Source organism: Pecten maximus, chromosome 2 (assembly GCF_902652985.1).
Source record: "Pecten maximus chromosome 2, xPecMax1.1, whole genome shotgun sequence".
Taxonomy (NCBI): domain Eukaryota; kingdom Metazoa; phylum Mollusca; class Bivalvia; order Pectinida; family Pectinidae; genus Pecten; species Pecten maximus.
This window is the reverse complement of record NC_047016.1, coordinates 11,528,877-11,550,360: the sequence shown is the minus strand read 5'-3', so window position 1 is coordinate 11,550,360 and position 21,484 is coordinate 11,528,877. Positions and strand designations below refer to the sequence as shown.

Genomic DNA, 21,484 nt, shown 5'->3' with positions numbered 1-21,484 from the left:
TCATGTGACATTGACCTATAGGTGTAGATCATGTGACATTGACCTGTAGGTGTAGATCATGTGTGACATCCTCTCACAGAGACATAAATGTACACACCAGTTTATCATTAAGGAGTAATAACACAGATTACATAAAAAGTAAGACATAAGTTACCAGTTCCATAATTCAGTAAGTACACGCAAACAAAATGTGAGGTTATAATAAACAAAGAAAACTGGGTCTTGTTACTGTTTCAGGGAATTTCTACTTAGCATAGAAGTGTAACGATTATATGGAACGGGGCAGCATCACTTTAAAGGATTCCAAGTCTCAAAATTTCGTAAATATAGAAATATAAAATGTTTGCTGCAGATTTCACATGTAAGTGAATTGTTATATCACCATCAAATTACAGTCCATGTCGACTGCTAACGAGTTTGATTCCATTGATAAGATATACTCCTTTTTATTGTTGCCTACAGACTTACCATCCCCAGCTCCGGGCTCCATACTCTTTAGACCCCCACTCTTAGCTCGCCGGTGCCGCTTCTTCACATTTGGTGTGTCTAGTTTAGATCCTACACTGCTACCGTTCACTCCTAGTTTGGCAAACACACCATCTCCATTAGGTATACCTGTGAAATTTTTGTATCTCCTACTTTAAGTTAATCTCTTATAGAATTATTGTTTTAGATTATTCATTCTGAAGTTAAAGATACCCTCTTCTAAGAGAAATTTCCTGTAATTCCGTAGGTATGAAAGTATACATTTGTTGTTGATGGGATACTATAAGCTTATGGTATCACTCCACAAATCATAGATAATTGCCATCTTAACAAGCTCCTGTAAGCAAATCCTAACTTGACCTACCGGATGTACAATAAGAATGTTTTTTGATATACTAGGTAGTCATTTAATATGACAAAATCATCTCCATTTTGCCCTTAAAATCATGTGCTACTGAAATGAAAGAAACATTTTACATTCTAAGTCACTGGCTAATGACAAATTAAGTTCTGATTAACAAATCTACCAAGGGAGATAATTCAGTAGTTTACATGGATTTTATGGGACAGAAATCAAATAAAGAAAAGCTAAATTTATATCACTTACAAGGGTTTGTTTCAATGAAGTCACTACCCTTAAACATTCCTATGTACATGGATGTGGTAGTTATAGTATATAGGCATGACAAATACATGCTTCTGATGTTAAGATGTTAAGAGATACAAAGATAACATTAGGTTAGATAGGCCAATAATAATACAATCTAACATTGGGTTAGATAGGCCAATAATAATACAATCTAATATTGGGTTAGATCGGCCAATAAAAATACAATCTAACATTGGGTTAGATAGGCCAATAATAATACAATCTAACATTGGGTTAGATAGGCCAATAATAATACAATTGTTTTCTGGTGTTTTACACACCTTTAGGAAAGTTAATATCCATGGCTAGATAGAGAGGAATGTATATCTCACACCATAGGCAATGCTCCAAGTAATGTTTCGTGGAGTTCTTATGTAAAATTGAAATGTGGTCTTTTAATGGCATGTTTACAACTGCTTCTCTAACGTAGGACAGCTACATGAAAACGTCCACATAGTGTGTAACAAAAGCATCAGCAGGGGTCTACACCATGAGGATCAGTCTGCATTTTACATGTTTGAATTGCATGCATGATACATGGATTTGTAGAATGTAAACATTCACATATACTATCTGGAGCACTGCCTAGGAAGTCATCCGAGAAACATATACATCCAGATATGGAGATAGTGGAAGATAAAGTTCACATCCTGTATATATATGTATATATATGTATAGATACAGAGGAACACTCATGCAATAGTCATGCATCACCAAACAAATACAAATATACTGCAAAGAGATACACATAAAAACACAAATAAGGAGAGCAGAAAAGTAGAACAATAGTTTGACACCCAATACCTTAGTTTTGACACCCAATACCTTAGTTTTCAGTACAGAATCTATCAGTCTATCATAAATTTGACACCCAATACCTTAGTTTTCAGTACAGAATTTATCAGTCTATCATAAATTTGACACCCAATACCTTAGTTTACAGTACAGAATTTATTGATCTAGTTTATTTTTGAAACCAAATACCTTAATTTTCTGTACAGAATTAATCGATCTAGTTTATTTTTGACACCCAATACCTTAGTTTACAGTACAGAATCTATCAGTCTATCATAAATTTGACACCCAATACCTTAGTTTTCAGTACAGAATTTATCAGTCTATCATAAATTTGACACCCAATATCTTAGTTTACAGTACAGAATTTATCAGTCTATCATAAATTTGACACCCAATACCTTAGTTTTCAGTACAGAATTTATCAGTCTATCATAAATTTGACACCCAATACCTTAGTTTTCAGTACAGAATTTATCAGTCTATCATAAATTTGACACCCAATACCTTAGTATACAGTACAGAATTTATTGAAAGTACTCCTTGGCTCAAGAAATCTTATACAGTGAATGCTTTAGCCTCCTTAAATTAAGTCTTAGATTTCAAATCTTCATATTTTTATATTATTTTCAGTTACTGAATTGGTAGACTGCTCATTTTAAACTGGACATTTTCTTAATACATTTTACACTCCAGATAAGTTCTGAGTGCCTGGCATTTGTTTTATTTTTGAAAAAATAATCTTAACATCCCCTCCCAAATTTTTTGAACAGGAAAAGTCTACAGGTTATCCAGACAATACAAGACGCACCTTGTGCAGAATTAGAATTGTCAGAACTGGAATGATGACGATCTCGCACAATGTCGAATCCTGTCAACATGACGTTTTCTTTGTCCCTTGAACTCTTGCCTGGAATAAAGGGCCACTTGTATTACAACACAGACATGCAAGCTTCCACAAAACACTGATCATACACAATAGCTTCTGTTGTGAACATCCAGCATGCTCTGTCACGAAGAATCCAGATATCCATATTGATATTAGAAAGATCCTTACACACAGATTCCAGTTGCATACAAATACTGATTCAGTAGCAGATTCAGATGTGGAAGTGTCAATGACAAGTCAATGAAGGGAGTGTTTTCTTTTTAAGTGATATGTCATACTCTATCTCCCTCCCACCATTTGGACGAGAATTTCCCTCAACAGATTGTCTGGATCTGCCACTTGTTTTTATTTTAAATGATCCTTTTGATTATGTCCACTATGTCTGTACCATGACTGTCTCTAATTGTTCTAGTTGTCTGTAGGTTTACATTAATTTCATTCTGTTAGTTTATCCATATATACATATATATAAATATATAAATATATACCATGCTCAAATAATGAAGTGGTACTTTAGTTTGGAAAAAAAAAAAAACATGCAAAACTTAACAAAAATTATCAAAATATTTTGTAAGCAAAATAAAAGGGATTTATTTTTTTTGACAAATATATAGACATATAAAGATGACCACAGCTCTGCTTGTATTTTACCTCCTCATTGGCAACATGTAACAGTACAGACACAACACCAATATACAACACACAGGGTTCACACTTCATTTATAGATATCTCGCTTTTCACAAAAACATGTCTTTTTCTCTGATTTCAATATTTTTAATTTCAAAGGATATGAATATTAAGAAACTTTTTTTTCATCTGTGTGGAAAATGAAATTTCACTTATTGAACCAACATCAGATTTTATTAAAGCTATTGATGCACTAAACAACCCTGATGACAAACCAATATTTGCTACTAAGCCCACCCCTTGTTAAGTACAATTTATACGTTTTTGACATATCTGAAAATGAAGGCTTTTCCGCATTACTACCAGAAAGGTCATATTGAGGAAGAAGATCATCCCATCCAGGATTACACTCGCCAGGTAACAAAAAAGGAAAATAATGAACAGATGTACAGCACAAGCACAAGCACGACACTGCAGTAGATAATATGAATATGAAGACTGCCTGCCAAGCTTACTTTTCAGGCCATTAGCTGGATCCTGGTTGGGGTGTTGAGGGGGATAGTTGGGGACTGTCTTCGTTGTTCGTGGTCGCAGACCAGGAATCTTTACTGTTGTATGCATAAGTGATATTTCCTTTTTATGAACATCATCCATGTAGTCCTGAAATACAACAAATAACAAATTAATACAAATCACTTGACAGAATACTGACCTCACATTGGCTACACACATGGAGACAACAGTGAACATGAACCAATTATGACATCACTTTTACAGTTGTGACTGGATATAGAACAACAAAGATGGCGGATTCTGACAGGCCCTCCAGTGGCGAAATAATCACATGAATATTGAAATATACAATGTAGATGTAAGTAAAACAATTACTGCCTTCTATTGAGGGCCCTATGGTCAGATAGTGTTGTCTCAGGATAGTATGGGACTATGCCACCCCTCGACACTTTCAGACCATAAAGCTCTCAAAAGAAGGCAATACTGTATAACGAGTTATAAAATCATTCAAATTTCTGTCAGAACTAGCTAGAGGTTCAAGAAATAACCTGCTTCCTCCTATAAATATATATCAAAAGAGATCATAAAAAGGAAAAGTATTCAATAAATCCTGTTTCTTCTACCATTTCATTGCAATCTGAAAACAAACTCAACAAGTATACATAAAGCTTGAAAATAGTCTAATATAGTTTAATATTCCTAACATTTTTGACACATTAATACAACTTGGTCCAGAACTAGGTTGGGTAAGACTAGGGACTGTCTCTCTGAGACTGGGTTGGGTAACACTATGGACTGTCTCTCTGAGACTGGGTTGGGTAACACTAGGGACTGTCCCTCTGAGACTGGGTTGGGTAACTATGGACTGTCCCTCTGAGACTGGGTTGGGTAACACTAGGGACTGTCCCTCTGAGACTGGGTTGGGTAACACTAGGGACTGTCTCTCTGAGACTGGGTTGGGTAACACTAGGGACTGTCCCTCTGAGACTGGGTTGGGTAACACTAGGGACTGTCCCTCTGAGACTGGGTTGGGTAACACTAGGGACTGTCTCTCTGAGACTGGGTTGGGTAACACTATGGACTGTCTCTCTGAGACTGGGTTGGGTAACACTATGAACTGTCTCTCTGAGACTGGGTTGGGTAACACTAGGGACTGTCCCTCTGAGACTAGGTTGGGTAACACTAGGGACTGTCCCTCTGAGACTGGGTTGGGTAACACTAGGGACTGCCTCTCTGAGACTGGGTTGGGTAACACTAGGGACTGTCTCTCTGAGACTGGGTTGGGTAACACTAGGGACCGTCTCTCTGAGACTGGGTTGGGTAACACTAGGGACTGTCTCTCTGAGACTGGGTTGGGTAACACAAGGGACTGTCCCTCTGAGACTAGGTTGGGTAACACTATGGACTGTCCCTCTGAGACTGGGTTGGGTAACACTATGGACTGTCCCTCTGAGACTAGGTTGGGTAACACTAGGGACTGTCCCTCTGAGACTGGGTTGGGTAACACTAGGGACTGTCTCTCTGAGACTGGGTTGGGTAACTATGGACTGTCCCTCTGAGACTGGGTTGGGTAACACTAGGGACTGTCTCTCTGAGACTGGGTTGGGTAACACTAGGGACTGTCCCTCTGAGACTGGGTTGGGTAACACTAGGGACTGTCCCTCTGAGACTGGGTTGGGTAACACTAGGGACTGTCTCTCTGAGACTGGGTTGGGTAACACTAGGGACTGTCTCTCTGAGGCTGGGTTGGGTAACACAAGGGACTGTCCCTCTGAAACTGGGTTGGGTAACACTAGGGACTGTCTCTCTGAGACTGGGTTGGGTAACACTAGGGACTGTCTCTCTGAGACTGGGTTGGGTAACACTAGGGACTGTCCCTCTGAGACTGGGTTGGGTAACACTATGGACTGTCTCTCTGAGACTGGGTTGGGTAACACTAGGGACTGCCTCTCTGAGACTGGGTTGGGTAACGCTATGGACTGTCTCTCTGAGACTGGGTTGGGTAACACTATGGACTGTCTCTCTGAGACTGGGTTGGGTAACACAAGGGACTGTCCCTCTGAGACTGGGTTGGGGAAACACTATGGACTGTCTCTCTGAGACTGGGTTGGGTAACACTATGGACTGTCTCTCTGAGACTGGGTTGGGTAACACAAGGGACTGTCCCTCTGAGACTGGGTTGGGTAACACTAGGGACTGTCCCTCTGAGACTGGGTTGGGTAACTATGGACTGTCCCTCTGAGACTGGGTTGGGTAACACTAGGGACTGTCCCTCTGAGACTGGGTTGGGTAACTATGGACTGTCCCTCTGAGACTGGGTTGGGTAACACTAGGGACTGTCCCTCTGAGACTGGGTTGGGTAACACTAGGGACTGTCTCTCTGAGACTGGGTTGGGTAACACTAGGGACTGTCTCTCTGAGACTGGGTTGGGTAACACTAGGGACTGTCTCTCTGAGACTGGGTTGGGTAACACTAGGGACTGTCCCTCTGAGACTGGGTTGGGTAACACTAGGGACTGTCTCTCTGAGACTGGGTTGGGTAACACTAGGGACTGTCTCTCTGAGACTGGGTTGGGTAACACTAGGGACTGTCTCTCTGAGACTGGGTTGGGTAACACTAGGGACTGTCTCTCTGAGACTGGGTTGGGTAACACTAGGGACTGTCCCTCTGAGACTGGGTTGGGTAACACTAGGGACTGTCTCTCTGAGACTGGGTTGGGTAACACTATGGACTGTCCCTCTGAGAATGGGTTGGGTAACACTAGGGACTGTCTCTCTGAGACTGGGTTGGGTAACACTAGGGACTGTCCCTCTGAGACTGGGTTGGGTAACACTAGGGACTGTCCCTCTGAGACTGGGTTGGGTAACACTAGGGACTGTCTCTCTGAGACTGGGTTGGGTAACACTAGGGACTGTCTCTCTGAGACTGGGTTGGGTAACACTAGGGACTGTCCCTCTCAGACTGGGTTGGGTAACACTAGGGACTGTCTCTCTGAGACTAGGTTGGGTAACACTAGGGACTGTCCCTCTGAGACTGGGTTGGGTAACACTAGGGACTGTCCCTCTGAGACTGGGTTGGGTAACTATGGACTGTCCCTCTGAGACTGGGTTGGGTAACTAGGGACTGCCTCTCTGAGACTGGGTTGGGTAACACTAGGGACTGTTTCTCTGAGAATGGGTTGGGTAACACTATGGACTGTCTCTCTGAGACTGGGTTGGGTAACTATGGACTGTCCCTCTGAGACTGGGTTGGGTAACGCTATGGACTGTCTCTCTGAGACTGGGTTGGGTAACACTAGGGACTGTCTCTCTGAGACTGGGTTGGGTAACACTAGGGACTGTCTCTCTGAGACTGGGTTGGGTAACACTAGGGACTGTCCCTCTGAGACTAGGTTGGGTAACACTATGGACTGTCCCTCTGAGACTGGGTTGGGTAACACTAGGGACTGTCTCTCTGAGACTGGGTTGGGTAACACTAGGGACTGTCTCTCTGAGACTGGGTTGGGTAACACTAGGGACTGTCTCTCTGAGACTGGGTTGGGTAACACTATGGACTGTCTCTCTGAGACTGGGTTGGGTAACACTAGGGACTGTCCCTTTGAGACTGGGTTGGGTAACACTATGGACTGTCTCTCTGAGACTGGGTTGGGTAACACTAGGGACTGTCTCTCTGAGACTGGGTTGGGTAACACTAGGGACTGTCTCTCTGAGACTGGGTTGGGTAACACTAGGGACTGTCCCTCTGAGACTGGGTTGGTTAACACTAGGGACTGTCCCTTTGAGACTGGGTTGGGTAACGCTATGGACTGTCTCTCTGAGACTGGGTTGGGTAACATTATGGACTGTCCCTCTGAGACTGGGTTGGGTAACACTAGGGACTGTCTCTCTGAGACTGGGTTGGGTAACACTAGGGACTGTCTCTCTGAGACTGGGTTGGGTAACACTATGGACTGTCCCTCTGAGAATGGGTTGGGTAACACTAGGGACTGTCTCTCTGAGACTGGGTTGGGTAACACTAGGGACTGTCCCTCTGAGACTGGGTTGGGTAACACTAGGGACTGTCCCTCTGAGACTGGGTTGGGTAACACTAGGGACTGTCTCTCTGAGACTGGGTTGGGTAACACTAGGGACTGTCTCTCTGAGACTGGGTTGGGTAACACTAGGGACTGTCCCTCTCAGACTGGGTTGGGTAACACTAGGGACTGTCTCTCTGAGACTAGGTTGGGTAACACTAGGGACTGTCCCTCTGAGACTGGGTTGGGTAACACTAGGGACTGTCCCTCTGAGACTGGGTTGGGTAACTATGGACTGTCCCTCTGAGACTGGGTTGGGTAACTAGGGACTGCCTCTCTGAGACTGGGTTGGGTAACACTAGGGACTGTCTCTCTGAGAATGGGTTGGGTAACACTATGGACTGTCTCTCTGAGACTGGGTTGGGTAACTATGGACTGTCCCTCTGAGACTGGGTTGGGTAACACTAGGGACTGTCCCTCTGAGACTGGGTTGGGTAACACTAGGGACTGTCTCTCTGAGACTGGGTTGGGTAACACTAGGGACTGTCTCTCTGAGACTGGGTTGGGTAACACTAGGGACTGTCCCTCTGAGACTAGGTTGGGTAACACTATGGACTGTCCCTCTGAGACTGGGTTGGGTAACACTAGGGACTGTCTCTCTGAGACTGGGTTGGGTAACACAAGGGACTGTCTCTCTGAGACTGGGTTGGGTAACACAAGGGACTGTCCCTCTGAGACTGGGTTGGGTAACACTAGGGACTGTCCCTCTGAGACTGGGTTGGGTAACTATGGACTGTCCCTCTGAGACTGGGTTGGGTAACACTAGGGACTGTCCCTCTGAGACTGGGTTGGGTAACACTAGGGACTGTCTCTCTGAGACTGGGTTGGGTAACACTAGGGACTGTCTCTCTGAGACTGGGTTGGGTAACACTAGGGACTGTCCCTCTGAGACTAGGTTGGGTAACACTATGGACTGTCCCTCTGAGACTGGGTTGGGTAACACTATGGACTGTCCCTCTGAGACTAGGTTGGGTAACACTAGGGACTGTCCCTCTGAGACTGGGTTGGGTAACACTAGGGACTGTCTCTCTGAGACTGGGTTGGGTAACTATGGACTGTCCCTCTGAGACTGGGTTGGGTAACACTAGGGACTGTCTCTCTGAGACTGGGTTGGGTAACACTAGGGACTGTCCCTCTGAGACTGGGTTGGGTAACACTAGGGACTGTCCCTCTGAGACTGGGTTGGGTAACACTAGGGACTGTCTCTCTGAGACTGGGTTGGGTAACACGAGGGACTGTCTCTCTGAGACTGGGTTGGGTAACACTATGGACTGTCTCTCTGAGACTAGGTTGGGTAACACTAGAGACTGTTTCTCTGAGACTGGGTTGGGTAACGTTAGGAACTTTCTCTCTGAGACTAGGTTGGGTAACACTAGAGATTGATTCTCTTAGATTGGGCCAGTACATTCACAACTGTCCCAAATTAGCCTTATATATCAATATAATCATGCTATTTATGCAGTTCAATAATTTAACTTACGTGAAGACTAGGGTGATATGCCAAGCGTGCATCATCTAACAAAGTCACATATTTCTTCTTCCATTCTTTGTTTAAACCATGACTCTTCTTGTATAAGTAGCCCTATAAAATACAATGGTGATGTGAAAATACTTGATTTACGGGTCAGTCATTCAAATTCTTCCCAGACATAAAATGCATATACAGGGTTTTCTTTAAGAGAAAATTCTATTGTAAAAGTTAAAACTGAGAAAAAATAAAAATAAGTTTTTTATAAAACAATGAGGAACCCGATTTAATAATTATTTTCATATCATTGTTTGTATATTTGTTTACAAGGAGCACCTGTTTGAGAGGTATAACACGTCCACTGCCTAGCTTTTCCGTCTCCGGTAATGTTTTCACCTTTTCTTCTTCTTTATTCTTAGGCTGTTGAGGGAAATAAGAATATTACATTATTTGTTTGTAAACTTAAAAATAAAGTTAAGAAAGTAAAATTGTTTGAACAGTTTAAAAGAATGATTTTGGGTGGTTTCTTTGGAAATATCATAAACACTTGAATGTAACAGATACAACCATGAACACTATGTCTATCCAGAGGAAAAACTTTCTTTATTGTATTATTTACTCCCTCATGTAGTAATAACAAGTTCACTAGTGGATTAGCTCTCTACCAAATTACAAAACATCCCTGTAACACAAACCATCTCATCACTGTTACACAAACCATCTTATACTTCTCTCTACTGAAAAAATAATCTTTTAATCTGTTTTTTTTTTGTTTTTTTTTGAGAAATGTTCCAATATACATTATGTTTATAATTTAAAATGCAGGATATATTGCTTCTGATTATGATATTGAAACAACAGCAAACATATTAATATTACTGGAACAAGCATTCACTTTCCAAGTACAAAAACTGTTATTCTCAGGATTCATAAATCTCCATAAATTTTCATACCAAAATGTTTTATTTCCTTAAAATATCACTTCAATTTTAACCTTGAGCAATTTGATAAAGAATTAGCTCACTAAAATGAAAATTCCTCCAAGGATATGATCACTTGTCAATGTCCTGGACACAAATTATCTCCCCTTTTACTGTAGTGGAAGCCCTATTCCCAGCCAATCCTGACTATGTGACCTATAAACTATCCCCTTTTACTGTAGTGGAAGCCCTATTCCCAGCCAATCCTGACTGTGTGACCTATAAACTATCTCCCCTTTTACTGTAGTGGAAGCCCTATTCCCAGTCAATCCTGACTGTCTGACCTATAAACTATCCCCTTTTACTGTAGTGGAAGCCATATTCCCAGCCAATCCTGACTATCTGACCTATAAACTATCCCCTTTTACTGTAGTGGAAGCCCTATTCCCAGCCAATCCTGACTCTGACCTATAAACTATCCCCTTTTACTGTAGTGGAAGCCCTATTCCCAGTCAATCCTGACTCTGACCTATAAACTATCCCCTTTTACTGTAGTGGAAGCCCTATTCCCAGTCAATCCTGACTGTCTGACCTATAAACTCTGACTATCTGACCTATAAACTATCCCCTTTTACTGTAGTGGAAGCCCTATTCCCAGACAATCCTGACTGTGTGACCTATAAACTATCCCCTTTTACTGTAGTGGAAGCCCTATTCCCAGTCAATCCTGACTATGTGACCTATAAACTATCCCCTTTTACTGTAGTGGAAGCCCTATTCCCAGTCAATCCTGACTGTGTGACCTATAAACTATCCCCTTTTACTGTAGTGGAAGCCCTATTCCCAGTCAATCCTGACTGTGTGACCTATAAACTATCCCCTTTTACTGTAGTGGAAGCCCTATTCCCAGTCAATCCTGACTGTGTGACCTATAAACTATCCCCTTTTACTGTAGTGGAAGCCCTATTCCCAGTCAATCCTGACTATCTGACCTATAAACTATCCCCTTTTACTGTAGTGGAAGCCCTATTCCCAGTCAATCCTGACTATGTGACCTATAAACTATCCCCTTTTACTGTAGTGGAAGCCCTATTCCCAGTCAATCCTGACTGTGTGACCTATAAACTATCCCTTTTTACTGTAGTGGAAGCCCTATTCCCAGCCAATCCTGACTATGTGACCTATAAACTATCCCCTTTTACTGTAGTGGAAGCCCTATTCCCAGTCAATCCTGACTGTGTGACCTATAAACTATCCCCTTTTACTGTAGTGGAAGCCCTATTCCCAGTCAATCCTGACTGTGTGACCTATAAACTATCCCCTTTTACTGTAGTGGAAGCCCTATTCCCAGTCAATCCTGACTGTGTGACCTATAAACTATCCCCTTTTACTGTAGTGGAAGCCCTATTCCCAGTCAATCCTGACTGTGTGACCTATAAACTATCCCCTTTTACTGTAGTGGAAGCCCTATTCCCAGCCAATCCTGACTATCTGACCTATAAACTATCCCCTTTTACTGTAGTGGAAGCCCTATTCCCAGCCAATCCTGACTCTGACCTATAAACTATCCCCTTTTACTGTAGTGGAAGCCCTATTCCCAGTCAATCCTGACTGTGTGACCTATAAACTATCCCCTTTTACTGTAGTGGAAGTCCTATTCCCAGTCAATCCTGACTGTGTGACCTATAAACTATCCCCTTTTACTGTAGTGGAAGCCCTATTCCCAGCCAATCCTGACTCTGACCTATAAACTATCCCCTTTTACTGTAGTGGAAGTCCTATTCCCAGTCAATCCTGACTATCTGACCTATAAACTATCCCCTTTTACTGTAGTGGAAGCCCTATTCCCAGTCAATCCTGACTATCTGACATATAAACTATCCCCTTTTACTGTAGTGGAAGCCCTATTCCCAGACAATCCTGACTGTGTGACCTATAAACTATCCCCTTTTACTGTAGTGGAAGCCCTATTCCCAGTCAATCCTGACTGTCTGACCTATAAACTATCCCCTTTTACTGTAGTGGAAGCCCTATTCCCAGTCAATCCTGACTGTGTGACCTATAAACTAAAGCATCCTGTCCTGGTATACAGGGTGTCCTATAAGGCTAGTGAACTTCCACACTACCTCCTATAAAACAGCAGAGATCTACACTGATCTATAAACAAAATACAGAGTTACCTCCCTTCTTATCTCACTCGTAAGTAGACCTGACCCGATGGGTCCATCCACATTCCCCCTGACAACCCTCCTTTAAAAAAATGAAGTAAAATTTTCTACTGTGTAGATCAAACACAAACCAACAACAGCATCATTGCCAAAGATAACCCATGTTAACATTACAGCTACATCATGTATTCTAGTACCAATGTTTAAACTGGCAAACATTTTAGTCTATCAAAAATCAAAATTCTGCAGCATGAGTATGTAAGTACTGTACTCATATGATGTTTGGAGATATTTGTTCTATAATCATGAATTAAAGTACGAAGTAGAGAAAGCCATCACATTTAAACATAAGTCCCGCCACCATCCATGTCTAATAACACCCGATATTATACAGAAGCTACAGTTTATAATACTGATAAACTCAAACAACATCTGTCATCATCAATGAATGATCAACAGTTTTTAGCTAATCAAATTAAAAAAATCAAATATTCAATATTTCATCAACAATGTTGGTGATAATGGAATCTGCATTAATGTCATGCAAATTAATAGATGTATTAATAACCAATGGGTGACAGGATATAAGGAGGTGGTCGGGGTAGGGGTCAGAAATCAGAGGTCAAAATCCAGGCAACCAAAATACCATCAAACAATAACAGGATCTTAGCCAATCACAACAGCCAGCAAAGATACAGTTGAACATACAGCTTGGAGCTATGGCTTGTAAACATACAGGTGTCAAGGGGGAATAAAAATACTGCACAGGCCAGAAACACAAAAAGCACACCAGTAAGTGGCTACAAGTCTGGAAATCAAATGTGCGAAAATGTGTAGGTAGTAAGTGTGCAAAGTAAAAACTGCCAACTCAGATATAAACCATTGTATTGATAGTACACAATACTATAAACTGGAGAATCTCCAGGGGGTACACATCCTTCACACAGAGTATAAACTCCATCTGGTTTAATAACACACAAAAACACTCTATTGTGCAATTATGCCGTCACACCCAAATTAATGTCTAACAATATTAACCTTGTCAGAAAAACATTTGATGAAGATTTGTTCATGGTATTTAAAATTCATTTTATTTTTAACAATTAAGTTGTAGCACATAGATTACTGACAAACCTCATCATAGCATCAGTCATAAGAATTTTTTTTAAACTAAAATTCACAGGCTAGAACACATAAAAACTCTTTGGTACCCAGGGTAAAGAGATATAATGTATGTATTTCCTTTTATTTATCATACAACCTGATAATGCATTGCACAAGATTTCAGAAACATATCCCTCTACGGAAATAAACAAAATCATTGCGGATTCTCAACGAAGAACAAAGATAATTATTGCGGTTTTGGATCACTACTTAATAAAAGCAATAAACTGAATTTGAAATGTAGTTTATGATCATACCCCACAGTCACCAGGGCTGTCCATGGACCTAGCCTCACAGTCACCAGGGCTGTCCATGGACCTAACCTCACAGTCACCAGGGCTGTCCATGGACCTAACCTCACAGTCACCAGGGCTGTCCATGGACCTAGCCTCAGTCACCAGGGCTGTCCATGGACCTAGCCTCAGTCACCAGGGCTGTCCATGGACCTAACCTCACAGTCACCAGGGCTGTCCATGGGCGTAACCTCACAGTCACCAGGGCTGTCCATGGACCTAACCTCACAGTCACCAGGGCTGTCCATGAACCTAACCTCACAGTCACCAGGGCTGTCCGTGGACCTAACCCCACAGTCACCAGGGCTGTCCATGGACCTAACCTCACAGTCACCAGGGCTGTCCATGGACCTAACCTCAAAGTCACCAGGGCTGTCCATGGACCTAACCTCACAGTCACCAGGGCTGTCCATGGAAGTAACCTCTCAGTCACCAGGGCTGTCCATGGACCTAACCTCACAGTCACCAGGGCTGTCTATGGACCTAACCTCAGTCACCAGGGCTGTCCATGGACCTAACCTGTCCATGGACCTAACCTCACATTCACTAAAACTGTCCATGGACCTAGCCTCACATTCACTAAAACTGTCCATGGACCTAGCCTCAAAGTCACCAGGGCTGTCCATGGACCTAACCTCACATTCACTAAAACTGTCCATGGACCTAGCCTCAAAGTCACCAGGGCTGTCCATGGACCTAACCTCGCAGTCACTAAAACTGTCCATGGACCTAGCCTCACAGTCACCAGGGCTATCCATGGACCTAACCTCACAGTCACCAGGGCTGTCCATGGACCTAGCCTCACAGTCACCAGGGCTGTCCATGGACCTAGCCTCACATTCACTAAAACTGTCCATGGACCTAACCTCACAGTCACCAGGGCAGTCCATGGACCTAACCCCACAGTCACCAGGGCTGTCCATGGACCTAGCCTCACATTCACTAAAACTGTCCATGGACCTAACCTAACAGACACAAGGGCTGTCCATGAACCTAACCTCAGTAACCAGGTCTGTCCATGGACCTAACCTCAGTAACCAGGGCTGTCCATGGATCTAACCTCACAGTAACCAGGGCTGTCCATGGACCTAACCTCACAGTCACCGGGGCTGTCCATGGAAGTAACCTCTCAGTCACCAGGGCTGTCCATGGACCTAACCTCACAGTCACCAGGGCTGTCTATGGACCTAACCTCAGTCACCAGGGCTGTCCATGGACCTAACCTGTCCATGGACCTAACCTCACATTCACTAAAACTGTCCATGGACCTAGCCTCACATTCACTAAAACTGTCCATGGACCTAGCCTCAAAGTCACCAGGGCTGTCCATGGACCTAACCTCACATTCACTAAAACTGTCCATGGACCTAGCCTCAAAGTCACCAGGGCTGTCCATGGACCTAACCTCGCAGTCACTAAAACTGTCCATGGACCTAGCCTCACAGTCACCAGGGCTATCCATGGACCTAACCTCACAGTCACCAGGGCTGTCCATGGACCTAGCCTCACAGTCACCAGGGCTGTCCATGGACCTAGCCTCACATTCACTAAAACTGTCCATGGACCTAACCTCACAGTCACCAGGGCAGTCCATGGACCTAACCCCACAGTCACCAGGGCTGTCCATGGACCTAGCCTCACATTCACTAAAACTGTCCATGGACCTAACCTAACAGACACAAGGGCTGTCCATGAACCTAACCTCAGTAACCAGGTCTGTCCATGGACCTAACCTCAGTAACCAGGGCTGTCCATGGATCTAACCTCACAGTAACCAGGGCTGTCCATGGACCTAACCTCACAGTCACCAGGGCTGTCCATGGACCTAACCTCAGTCACCAGGGCTGTCCATGGACCTAACCTCACAGACACCAGGGCTGTCCATGAACCTAACCTCAGTAACCAGGGCTGTCCATGGACCTAACCTCAGTCACCAGGGCTGTCCATGGATCTAACCTCACAGACACTTCTGTTGTCCATGGACCTAACCTCAAAGTCACCAGGGCTGTCCATGGACCTAACCTCAAAGTCACCAGGGCTGTCCATGGACCTAACCTCACAGTCACCAGGGCTGTCCATGGACCTAACCTCGCAGTCACCAGGGCTGTCCATAGACCTAACCTCACAGACACCTGGGTTGTCCATGGACCTAACCTCACAGTCCCCAGGGCAGTCCATGGACCTAACCCCACAGTCACCAGGGCTGTCCATGGACTTAACCTCACACTCACCAGGGCTGTCCATGGACCTAACCCCACAGTCACCAGGGCTGTCCATAGACCTAACCTCAAAGACACCTGGGTTGTCCATAGACCTAACCTCATAGACACCTGGGTTGTCCATAGACCTAACCTCAAAGACACCAGGGTTGTCCATGGATCAAACTTCAGTCACCAGAGCTATCTATGGATCTTACCTCACAGACACTTCTGTTGTCCATTGATCTAACCTCACAGACACTTCGGCTGTCTATGGACCTAACCTCATTCACCAGGGCTGTCCATGAACCTTACCTCAGCCACCAGGGCTGTCCGTGGATCTAACCTCATAGACATTTCGGTTGTCCGTGGATCTAACCTCATAGACATTTCGGTTGTCCATGGATCTAACCTCATAGCCACCAGGGTTGTCAAACCCTCAATAACCAGGGCTGGCCATGGTCTAGATGGTGTATTGTGTGCATGCATTGAAAATTTAAGTAGACTCAAACCATAATAAAATATTTCTTATATTAGAAAATAAATCATAAACACTGGGTCCATAACTACAGTTGATCTTTTGATTTTAGTACAGGGCTTTACAAAGGTACAAAAACTGACAATCATAAGTCTAAAGTGATGGAAAATAAGAGGAATGTTATGGATCTGGTTTTGTATGTCCTATCAACAGCAATGGAAAACTGGCGTATTGACGACTGAATTAATAATTATGATGGATTACAAGATTTATTCTACATTTTCCCACATCAACAAACATATGGATCTATTGTGCCTACAATTATGGAACTACTCTGTGACTGTGGTCAAGGGGGATAACTCTAATGACCACCTTGACAGATTTGCCAGTCTAAACTGGTAATTAACAAAACATAATTGTTCCATTAATACTGTTCATAATTATGATGGATATTATGATGGCCAAAATCATTTTTTCATGATGGGCATTATGATGGCCAAAATCATTTTTTAACCTAATGTTACAAGTTGGTGAAGATGTGTATGGGAATAAATATCAACATCCCCCAAAGCTAACACTACATCCTTAACAAGGCTATTGGTAATGATGCCTATGAATCATAAGTTACTATATCAGTTGGCTATCCAAAGAGATAATTTCCAAGTTAAAAAGTCACAATAATTACTGACATATATATATGAAAGGAGAAGAATGCTACCATCATGGCTCATCTGTGATGCATCATTCCCTATCAGTTCAGAAACATCAAATAACAAATCATATCTCATAGAACTGTGAGAGAAACCATATCTCATAAAACTGTAAGATAAATTATCATATCTCAGAGAATTGTGAGACAAATCATATCTCTTAGAGCTGTGAGATGAGTCATAATATCTCGTAGAACTGTGATTCAAACCATCATCTCATAGAACTGTGAGACAAATCATCATCTCATATAACTGAGACAAATCATATCTCATAAGACTGTGAGAAAAATCATCACATCTCATAGCTCTGAGATAAATCATCATATGTCAAAGAACTGTCATTCAAACCATCAGTCTCATAAAACTGTGAGACAAATCGTATCTCATAGAACTGTGATTTAAACCATCAGTCTCATAAAACTGAGACAAATCGTATCTCATAGAACTGTGATTTAAACCTTCATCTCATAAAACTGAGACAAATCATCACATCTAACATCTCAGAACTGTGAGACAAACCATGTCTCATAGAACTACATGCTCAAAGTTGACATAACACTGTCTCCCAGCAGGGACTGCTGCAATTGTCAGCCTCTATCAATATATAGCAAGAGTTATTTCCCTTAATTACAGCAATGGTGGATGACAATTTTATGTGCAAGTCTGTATTGTTGTTGACGTTTATTACATTTACTCAGCACATCTTTGATTGGATTATATTCAGTAGTACAATAAACAATTGATGACCCTGGTGGTAGGACAATGCTTGTCTGAGTTCCCTCAGGGAATATGACTACTTCATCACTCCTCAACATATATGTTTTGAATTTTACAAATGTCTTTAGGAAGAGGCAGCGATACCAATTCTTCATATTTCAATGTCTACCTGATAATCCTTTTATTCAGTTTCTAGGTCAAGCCTTATGAATGAATATCTGTTTGTTTTCCTGTTATGATCAATTAAAGAGTGTCTGTTCTACCCCATTAACATAATTAACACAATTTATACAGCTACAAGCTAACTAGACCACATGTGTTTAGCTCTCCTTTGGACACAGACATCGGCGGGAATGACAATAGAATGGACTCCCTTGAAATTATACAGTAAATCCTTATACTTAATGAATTATCAAGTGTATGAACTTATATCTCCAAATTTACACAAAATTAAAAAAACTAGATTGCATCTGTTACAAATACAACAAAATCATTCAAATAACAATACTAGCAAACAAAGTACATACAGCAAACATAAAACATTACTAGCAATCAAGATAGCAAACAAAATCATCCACAAACATGCAGTTAATAATAGTTAATGTCCAATGATGTTCACCACACATTCAAATAAACAAAGGTTTTACAAGAATATGTTTCAATTATAACAAACCAACCAATGGTCAAAAACAGTGACCAAACCGATACAGCAGTTAAGTATAGCCATAATGCGTGACACCAATTTGACTGAAGGTCGTCTGATTTGGAGGCCAGTGTTCAAAGGTGAACAGGAGATATTACAGGTAAAATTAAGAAAAAATAAATAAATAAAAATGATTCTAATAGAAAATGGAAGCAAACAAGGATTACACTGTCTCTTTACAAGAAAAAGCTTTTTCATCTCCACGTACATGACGCAAGAAATTAAAGACTGAATGAAATAAAGATCAAATTGAAGCAATTAAGCCATTTAATTATTTAATTATTTAATTGTGAATAAAGCTGCTTCCCCACCTTCACCTATAACTATATGTTGTACCTGGTCAGGAGTGTCAGCAGAATTTGTGTAACTTTCACACAAGTTATGGAAGAGGTCAGAATTAGATCAGAACGCTGGCTTCCCACAGACATTCAAGGTCATTTGTGTTCACGAGGCAGGCCTATAGGTGGACCAGTGACCAGTGGTCAATGTAACATCTGATTTCACTGGATACATTTACAAGGATGTATGACAAACAGAACTTAAATAACTATTGCCGACAATAGAAAAACCTGTATCATTTAATCCTACATCTTCAGTGGCCATGTTGATCAAAGTAATATCTTAAAATTTACATTAGTTTTTTCCTAGCAGTGAAATAGTAAATTTCTAAATACCCTATCTGATTGAACATTTTTTTTGCTTTGATGGCATTCTCCCATCCCATCTCAAAGTACCATGGTAACACATCAAGTGATTAATAAGCAGTCACACTTTTGTTTTAATATTCTTATTTCCCGAGTAAAGTGAGACACTCAAATCAAAAGACATTATACTACATTATATTGTGTTTTAACAAATAAAGCAGTCAAAATTGGTTAGCTTTTGCAGTTATAACACACTAGAAAATAAGTAAAAAAATCCCTTCACAATAAATTTTATAATCAATGTGAATAGAGAACAGTCAAATGATCATTAAGAGCTAATAAGAATCAGTCATATGACTTTGACCAGCCAATCAGAGAGCCACATTATACCACTGACCACATCCACCAGACAGGCACCTTTTACGTTTTGCTTACATTAAAAAGGTTGGAGCGCCGCCTATTTTTGCGACTCTGTGTTGGTGTGCTGCTTGGTGTGGGCAAGTCTCTGGCATCAGGCTTATCCTGTAAACGTACACATTGGACGATGGTGTTAGATATAGGTCAGTTCTACGTCTATATACCGCTACAGGTAGCCCTTTTACAGGTCAGTTCACAAAGCTATAGGCCAGTTATCTACAACTGAACAGGCACATGGCTAAAACACTAAATGTGCCTACAAGTCTACATAAATAGCACGTTGGGTAAAAGCGTTTCTTTGCTCCAAGCCACCAATAGTACAAATCTTCCACCAAAAGCAAGCTGAATAGAACTACAAGCCAGAACTACACATCTACTTATACAAGCAAGTTAGCTCCACGAAACTGTAGTAATCCTGTCTAGGGTTGTTGCAAAAGTTTTGACTGCTTCAATCTTAAAAAGCTGGGTTCTAACTTCTTAAAACATAGAACAAGCACAAATCATCATATGTCTATAGTTAATTGCTGATAGAGACTTTTGGACACTTTATAGCTGCTCATTGAACCATAAGAGCAAGGTTGTATTCAGGATCAGGACATGCAATTATAGACAGAAATTGTCCAAGTTTGGCTTTAATGTCCGAACAAAACATTTAATGTGATTGGTGCCTTGGAGATACTGCCAAAAGCAAAAGAAACCTATAGTATCTGTGGTACTTGAAAAAGCAGTTCCTTTATTTAGTCTGAACAGAACTAGAATGGTAACTGTAGGATTGTAAACAGAATTAATCTAGCGGAAACCTTTCTACCACACAGTCAGAAGATATCACCATAGATTTGTTGAGACACAGCCTTCCAGTTTAACCAGGGAACAATAAAGATGGTTTGAGAATTCTACAGACAGGTAGATAACTTTGAGATCTACATAGAACCAAGGAAACACTGGAAAGTGACTTCTGCAGTGTAAATAGGAACTCCAGATGGTTAGTGATGTACCCTGTAAAGTCTAAAAGCATGGGTAAGTCTTCTACACTTGTTCAACAAGCATAGACACACGGATTAATGAGAAACAGGACAGTGTAGTTATGACTGCTGCTGTGTTACACTATGTATCAACGATACTTATCAAACAGAAACTTGTGATTAACATTTTTCTCTTTAAACTCTCATTTTAATTTAAACTTTAAAAAAATATCCATATGATTCACTTGTATTGCCTTTTGCAGAGATACACAACAGCAATCACACATACACTTGTGTCTGTATCACAGCCATCCTACAGGCCACAATGTTAGCACTAATTGTGGTTGTTAGCAAATCTAATCAACAAAGAAATCTGTTAAACAGCTGCAAAAAATATACATTGACAGCAACATAAACTAAATACTGAATAGCATGCTTACAATATTTTACTTAATGCTCTTATACTTCTTAACTCTACTTAATCATTGCTTGTTTCAAGCTTTTTATTCAAAACTTCATATTTCTTTTTTTTAAATCGTAATCTTAGGTGATTTTTTTTAGATTTCCTTTGGAACCGAGTCATAGTTTCTTCCCTAAGATAGCTTTAGA

General features: G+C 41.5%; 1 protein-coding gene and 1 long non-coding RNA gene across 13 annotated transcripts in view; both read right to left on the bottom strand.

Moving 5' to 3' along the window:
• The window catches only part of LOC117317544 (centaurin-gamma-1A-like), a 114,917-nt gene that overhangs the window by 19,230 nt on the left and 74,203 nt on the right, over nucleotides 1-21,484 (bottom strand). For 6 of the 12 annotated variants that reach the window (XM_033872362.1, XM_033872387.1, XM_033872412.1 and 3 more), the window contains 6 exons: nucleotides 19,932-20,018; nucleotides 9,838-9,921; nucleotides 9,514-9,615; nucleotides 3,963-4,107; nucleotides 2,742-2,840; nucleotides 469-615 (listed from right to left, as the gene is read on the bottom strand). In XM_033872362.1, the coding sequence (XP_033728253.1) occupies nucleotides 469-615; nucleotides 2,742-2,840; nucleotides 3,963-4,107; nucleotides 9,514-9,615; nucleotides 9,838-9,921; nucleotides 19,932-20,018 (664 nt within the window). The remainder of the gene's footprint in view (nucleotides 1-468; nucleotides 616-2,741; nucleotides 2,841-3,962; nucleotides 4,108-9,513; nucleotides 9,616-9,837; nucleotides 9,922-19,931; nucleotides 20,019-21,484) is intronic. The other 6 variants (XM_033872380.1, XM_033872429.1, XM_033872444.1 and 3 more) reach the window with 4 other exon arrangements.
• On the bottom strand, nucleotides 9,943-13,735 carry LOC117317619. The gene is made up of 2 exons (XR_004530211.1): nucleotides 11,036-13,735; nucleotides 9,943-10,700 (listed from the first exon to the last, which is right to left on the bottom strand). It is a non-coding gene; the product is annotated as an uncharacterized LOC117317619 (long non-coding RNA).